This window comes from Pterocles gutturalis, unplaced genomic scaffold (assembly GCF_000699245.1).
Source record: "Pterocles gutturalis isolate BGI_N339 unplaced genomic scaffold, ASM69924v1 scaffold15356, whole genome shotgun sequence".
In the NCBI taxonomy this organism is placed as follows: Eukaryota; Metazoa; Chordata; class Aves; order Pterocliformes; family Pteroclidae; genus Pterocles; species Pterocles gutturalis.
Window position 1 is genome coordinate 34,616 of NW_010105811.1, and position 7,515 is coordinate 42,130.

General features: G+C 35.6%; 1 protein-coding gene across 1 annotated transcript in view; it reads left to right on the top strand.

Annotated features, from left to right (window-relative positions):
• The window catches only part of NDFIP2 (Nedd4 family interacting protein 2), a gene marked incomplete at its 5' end in the record, with an annotated part of 28,618 nt that extends 21,462 nt beyond the window's left edge, over positions 1–7,156 (top strand). Inside the window, 3 exons of the mRNA XM_010087537.1 lie at positions 1,018–1,084; positions 4,603–4,708; positions 6,567–7,156. Of these exons, the coding sequence (XP_010085839.1) occupies positions 1,018–1,084; positions 4,603–4,706 (171 nt within the window). The remainder of the gene's footprint in view (positions 1–1,017; positions 1,085–4,602; positions 4,709–6,566) is intronic.
• Positions 7,157–7,515: the final 359 nt, after the last annotated feature.

Genomic DNA, 7,515 nt, shown 5'->3' on the forward strand with positions numbered 1-7,515 from the left:
TTTTTTTTTTTTTTTTTTTTTGAATAAACAGAATTATGACCTCTCATTTGATAGTACTGACATGTCCTAGAAATGGCAAACGGGAAGCACTGTGGCAGGATGCAGTAAACAGAATGGAAAGTGTATGAAAAGTGTGCGGAGCTACTAAATAGGTTATTTTATTCCTCTTGGCAACTTTTCACACATCTCTCCATTCCTACTTCTTATGTGAGTTTTGGAGACATTTGATTAGCCTTTTTATCAGTGAAGCATGCAGTCTGGAGTCTGGTAAAGGCACAGGTACCTGTCTCCAGTACCATCACACCCTGCCCTCCAGCTGCCTCCCACATCACAGGGAGGACAAAACTGTCTACCATGGTCACTAACAGGAACAGTTGAAATGCCACTTCAAGGTTCATTTATTTGCGTTCAGCTCACTGCTGGGAACTGAATGCTGGTTTGAAAATGAAAAGACTTTAATGAGTTGGGGGTCTTTATGGGGCTGGTATTCTTGGCAGTGATTAACAGTAGGGGGTATACAGAAGGTCAAAAGCTCCTCTTTTGAGAGGTCAGCAGAACATCCCTGTCTGATAAGATTAAACTAATGTGGCTTTTGGTGTTAATATCTAAAGCAGCAGGCTGCTGTAATGTGTTTGGGATGGCAGGCATTGGGGGGAAAAAGTAAAATCGACACGTGGTGATTCATTATAACGGAAAATGTCATGATTCTGGCAAGTAATACAAGGGGGGCTTATATATATATATATATATGTGTGTGTGTGTGTGTGCCTGTGTGTATATATATTAAAAATATATATATATTTTACAGATTGTAAAATAACTTTGCCGTAGACCGACTGACACTGGAAGTGATATTTGTGTATTAACTGCTGCACAAATACCAGATTTGCATATTAGTTGAATATATACTTTTATTTAAATTTGCTTTTTCTTTTGTGCTTTCTGTATTTGCATAGTGCATTAAACGTGTCTTAGTCATCTGTCTTGCTGTAACTAAGCCTTGTGTTTGAATTTCAGTTTTCAGATTACTTTACTGGATATTTCAATGGACAATACTGGCTTTGGTGGATATTTCTTGTACTTGGTAAGTGGCAATTGAAAACATTTCTGTTTTGATGTGTAAGTACATAAAGATGAATCGTGTCATTGTAAGTAAGAGTTCTGCAACATGTTTAGCTATGTGTTTTTCTTTAGCTGCTGATAGTTTTGTATGTTGTTTTTATTTCCGTAGTATTCATAACATTATTGGTTACCATAGTGGTGGTGTTGTGTAAAATGCAGACTATTCAAATAACCTTCAGCTCAAAAAATTTTGTTCATATGTAATTATGTACATACCTGAGACTTGTAATTTATGCTTTTTAAGCTGCTTCTGCTGATCTAAGAGTGCAAATCTGTGTCATGAAACATTGGCTTTATGTAGAGAACATATAAAGTGAGTGGTATCTAGTATTTAATGTATAAACCTCAATGTCAAGTGTTACATTTTAAGAAATATAACTGATCCTAGGAAGGTGGGTTCTGCTGTTTTGTACATAGGTCACGAAATGTGCTTTTCTAGTCCTTTGAAATGCATACTGCATCAGTAGTTTCTCAGTTGGACAAGAGAATGGCTTCATGCTTTCTGATCACAGTGCTCCCATGATGTCAGCTTTCTCTTAAGAGGTCTGTCTGCCCATGTTCAAAGTCTTATACGCATCAAATTCTGCTCTTCTGACAGTTTTTAATTAGGGTATATCAAATCCCAACCACTATACCTTTTTTATTACTGTGGATTTTGTAATTTGAATATGGAATCTGGAATTATTTTCTTTTACAGAAGTGAAGCTACTATCTGTTTTATTTTCCTGCTCTGGAAGCATAGGAAACTGTTGCTGATTCAGCAGGTGGCACTCTTCGCTTTGAGTCAATTGACTCAAATGGCTAACAGCAAATACTAGAGTGAAATGTTGAGTACATTAAAAAAAAAAAAAAAAAAAAAAAAAAAAAAAAACCCCCCCCCCCCCCCCCAAAAAAAAAAACAGCCGACACTGAGATCCTGACTGTGAGTTGCTGTTTATTTCACAAGAAATGCCAGAAATCTTAAATGATGTTACCTAAAATTTTGTCCTGTCTGCCTTTTAGTAAAGTTCGAGAGCATTCGTCAGACTTCTTAATACTCAGCTTGCTCTCCTGCTGTGCACTTGGTTGCCTGAGGTATATGGAAATCACAAATGTGCTAGTCCTTTGAATGCTTTCGTATTCTGATTGAAGTGATTGCATTTAAGTAGCAAGTGAAATTACGCTTTACAGGTAAACATCTCCAGATAAACCTTTAATTAAACCCTTGTGGTGCCTGAATTTGGGGTTTGACACTGTTTTCACTTGGATGAAAGCAGCGTGTTCTTCCCCTAACCTTTTCCCTCACCGTGTCTATGGAAAAGCTGTGCATTTGTACTGCCTTTTTTTAGTAGTCTCTTGCCGCACTTGTTCAGAAGTTAGCTCACTTAGATTTAGGAAAGCCTAATCTTCAGCCTTAGCTGTCTGAAGGTTATTTTTTCTTCTTTTACTTCAGCTCACGAAGTTTATAACATGCCTTGGAATAAAAGGCACTGTGAGGCATGCAGGATGCATCCAGCAGTCAATATTCACTTGTTTTAGGAATGTTTTACATGAAGTGTGCCAGTAGTGTTTTTAAACTGATAAAGTGGATATACTGAAATTTCTAGAACACCATAGAAGGATTTAATCCAACAGAGCTACTTAGCAGGACATGGAGGAGTATTATCAAGTCACGGGAACTCTGACAACCAGATCTGTATTTCATTGTTTTGGAGAACTTTTCCATTAGAGCACATGAAGTAGCATGTCCTGCATCTCTTCAGAAGTGAATGAACTGAGTTGGGCTCTTTCTTTTGCATAGTCCTTTGACATATTTGAGCCCACCTATGAGCCATCTTCTCTCTTCTGGCGTACACCTATCTATTTCTGTTCTCTTCCTTTCTTTCAACATCTGGAAAAATTTGCTCATGCTTCACAGAAAAGTGAAGTGGTCTACTTCCAAGGAGCTGTCATGTACAGTGAATGAATTGAGGAGAGAGACAATTCTGATTTTTAAATTTAAGTGTTGGCCCATGTTTCTTTTTGAGGAACACAATGGAAAGTGGTTTGGCTTTTTTTTTCTTCCCTAAACAGAGAAATATAAAATATGGGTTGAACTTGGACTGGTTTTCCAACATGTGTAATGCAGAAAATATGCTTTCAAGCACCTTAAGAGCTGCCTGCCCACCTTTCTCTGTTTCAGCTGCTTTTCAGTTGAAGGTGGGACTATCTCTGATAATGTCTGGGTAGCAGATTTTGTAGTAGACTTTTGGTCCAGATCTTACTGCTTTCTTCTCCATGCAGAATTCACCTGAATCACAGAAATGTGTCTGGCTTAGGTCAAAGTTACACTGGTTAGCAGGCCATTCTCTGTTGTGATTTTTTTTGTTTGTATGTCGGTCCTAATGACGCTTTGGTTTAAAAAAGCAAAAAGAAAGTTTAAAAACAAAGTCGCAAGCAAAAAGCATTTAGACAAGAAATGATCATAGGAAAAAGTCAGGGTCTCAACTGGGACAGCAGGAAGAAAAGGTGCATCATGTAAGGAAATATCTGTGTAACCAAAGAAATTGTTTATTAGGATCTCAGAGAAAAGGATGAAATCCTTTGCTAAACTTGTTAAACCTCAGTTTAGATTTCCATTTGAACCTTTGGATTTTTAAGACGTATGTGTATATATATTCACTACTTATGTGTGTGTGTATATATATATATATATACACACACATACATAAGCATATATCTTCAAGGTACCTGTGTGTTTATTACATGAGGAGAATTGCTCTCTAGGCTCGTGTTTCCCTCCACTGGATATGGAATTCAGATTTTGAACCCCCAGGTCTTTGGGCAGATTGTTTTATCTCTGTTGGATTCTCCCTGATCCAACTGATGGATGGATTGATCTGTGGAAGTTTACTTTGTGGAGGAAAATGGATGTAAAGACCTGTGTCCACTATGCAACAGTGTGTTTTTATGGGTTTGTTTGTTTGGATGTCCAGTGAATCTCTGAAACATGATGTTGACAACATCATGTTAGTGATTTCTGTTGTTGCAGCTGTGACTTCTGTGTAACTGTTCTGTATCTCTTGTTCCTCTTATCAGACCCCCCCTCCCCCTTTTGACTTCCAATACGTTGGTATACCTTTCTAAAGGTACATTTTTTTTGGTTCAGGTAGTCTTCTAATACACTAGTAACTTATTTTAAGAACCCTACTTGAAAAGAATGTGCAGCATGTATTATTTTCTTTTTTTTTTCTTTTTATGTGTTTTTGTACAGGTTTTTTTAGCAGATGATACTTGAACTCAGAATGAGTATAAAATTTCTGAAAAGCCTTCTATAAGGCTATATCCTTATATGACAAGATAAAAGCAGGAGACTTGCTTGTTGAATTTTTGAATGATGCATGAAGACCTCACTTCACTTTGTATAATATAGATTTTTAAAAATTATTTTAATAAGAATAATGTGGGATAGCATGTACTTAGGTTGATGTGCTTAATTTTGTGCGTTTTCTACATTTTCAGGACTCCTTCTGTTCTTTCGAGGCTTTGTTAATTATCTTAAAGTCAGAAATATGTCTGAAAGCATGGCAGCTGCTCACAGAACAAGATTTTTTTTCTTGTACTGAAGGTAAGCAATTTTTAGTGATAAGTTTACCTTTCTCAGGAGATGAAATACGTGGAAAATAAATAATCAAACCTCTGTCATGAAACAGGAGTTGCATGTTTTTGTGACATCTGTCATGAATGTATTTGTGTATATTCTACAGGGACTTGGAAATATCTGAAGTCTCTTGAAGTAGTGAAATTTGAAAGTAAATAAAGCATCTTCGTTGCCTCCAGTCCTTCCTGGAGCTAATGTTCAGTAACAAAAAGGAAGAGGAACCTGTTTTTCTTAAGCAAGAAACGGTGTCTGCTGCCTGTCAGATACTGTCCTTTGCATTGGAAAACTGGCTTTAGTAGTCAGCCTGTTGTCAGCCAGTTAGGAAGTACTAATCTGCCTGCATATTAAATCTGATTGACATGGGTCTGAACGTGCAAACAATACATGAGTATTGTCTCTCTGTACATGACTGGATTATGAGAGTCGTGTACAAGTATGATTTTTGTGTATGCAACAATGTGCTTTATATGACCTTCAGGTAGCTGACTAACCAGTCTGGCAAATATCTGCTTTTTTTTTTTATTATTATTATTCTAGTATTTTTTATCCATTAGGTGGATCTACTGGACTTCATTATGTAATTTAAGCTAGGGGTCTCTGTTTGCATTTAACTTTTTTTACTTAAACTGCACGATGAGATAAATGTAAGCCTAGAAATAAGTACTGTATCATGTTCGTTATTCTGCAGTTTACTTAAAATGCTTAAATGTTGTATTTTGACTTACCTGAGAAGCTGTTTGCTATAATAAAGCATACTTTCATAACTTTTCTCAAAGATTGCTCACAGGATCAATATGAAGAAACCAGCAACACAGTATTGAAGCCTGAAAAAAACTTGAGACAGTATTTGCCTAGAAAAAATCTCCTTTTATATAAGACAGTGATATACGTTTAAAAACAGTGAATGATAAGTAGCTGTGCTATACTATATAGTATATATATTCTTCTTGATCGTGGAAGAAATCTGTTAATATAACTGTGACATCATATTTCTTTTTAATGTGCCATTTTGTTAAAAATATGTGGTAAGTTAACCTCAATAACTAAGACATATGTTGTTTTTTTAGTAAACAACCTAAATTGGTGTCTACATGGCAGTATTTGCTTTTTACAGTAGTTACATATCTCTCCTTTTCTTAGTAGCAAAGTAAGCTCTTCAGAATACCAAAATTTGTAGAGACAAGATGAAAATATGTGTTAGCTTTCATTACAATAAAATGTAAACATACTATTTAAGAAATAATTGTTAGGACTAATTAGTATTTGAAAACTGTAGCTTGAAGAGAGTAATGAAAGTGTAGGATAACATGGTCTGAGATTCTTTGCTGTCCTGCAGTTAAAATTCTGCTTTGGGACAAAACACTATTTAATTAATTGAAGTTAATGAGTTGTCCTATCTGAGTTCAGTGGCTTTGAATTTTTTTTCTTTACCTATAAGCATCACTGAGATGTATGGGCTGATAAGGTCTGTGGAGTGTTTAGAAAGCTGGACACATAAATATATTTTTGAAACGTCTTAAATATTGAAACAAGTTCAAATCAATTGCTATCACACTTAAATGTCCTTGTTCTTGCACAGACAGGTAGCTTCTTCTACAGTGGCTATGACTTTTAATAAATAACAAGATTACAGTTACAAAATATTTTCAGGTGTTCTTTTGGAATTATAACAAACTTGTAGTAAGTTTTCACTTTTTTCTTCCATCCTGATGTAGGGGGGAAAAAGGCTGCTGCTTTGCTGCTTTGAGGTTTAACGTCAGTTAGCAACATTGCTTACAGTGAATCACTGTGAGGAACTGAAGTGTAACTCTTTCTTTATCTCCAGACTGCATCGAACAGACATTCCTTTCCTATACCAGTGTGAAACTTCCAGATGATCTGTAACCTTCCAAGGTAATAGGATAGAAGACTACTAAAACCAGAAGACAGATTAGTGAAGATGTGGCTTCAAAAATGAATGACAGGATGGTTTATGCTCAAATGCCAGTTCTGGTCATTCTAGTAACTATTTATAATTGCTGCCTTTTGTTTTAGCACATTCATATATGTGCTTCTTAAAAAGATAGTATTGAAGTAAGAACAAACCATCTGTTAGTATAGATAAGGTACAGTCAGACTCAGTTAATCTGTGCTTGTTGTTTCTGAAGGATTTAAGTGGTAACTTGTTTCACAGTGTGTATGTACCACTGACTTGCTGATCTGAACTTTGAGTACAATGGAATGCATTAAATGATTTGGATTAGTCCTTTTAGACAGGTTTTTTATATAATTTAGATTCATCTAATGATTGTGTAGAACACTTTTAAGTTTACTAAAACCCAAAGTTTCTTGTTGTCACAAACTTGTGTTCGCCAATGTTTTATCAAATTCAAACCGATATACTGGTTTGCTTAAAACTGATACTCCACTTTGAGTCCCCTGTAAATAACTCTGCATAAATGACTGTTTGAATTGCTTCTTAGGAAATATGTCAAAATATATTTTGTAACAGCATATTCTCTAAATTTTGTTTAATCTTAGAGCTACGTATGTATTTTTTGTTAATTGGCCATTAAGGGTATAGTTACTATTAGATGTAATTTTGGAGGTAAAGGCATCGAATTGTTTGTCTCATCCTAACTTTCCTCACATGAATTATTATTATTTGGTTTGGGCTTGAACCTGAAAGTCCGTTATTCATATGCATGATCCCATTAAAAGACGGAATTTGTTCATGTTAGCATGGGTGGACAGCCTTACATTTTTAGTCCTCGGGGATGTAGTTGGATCCTTGT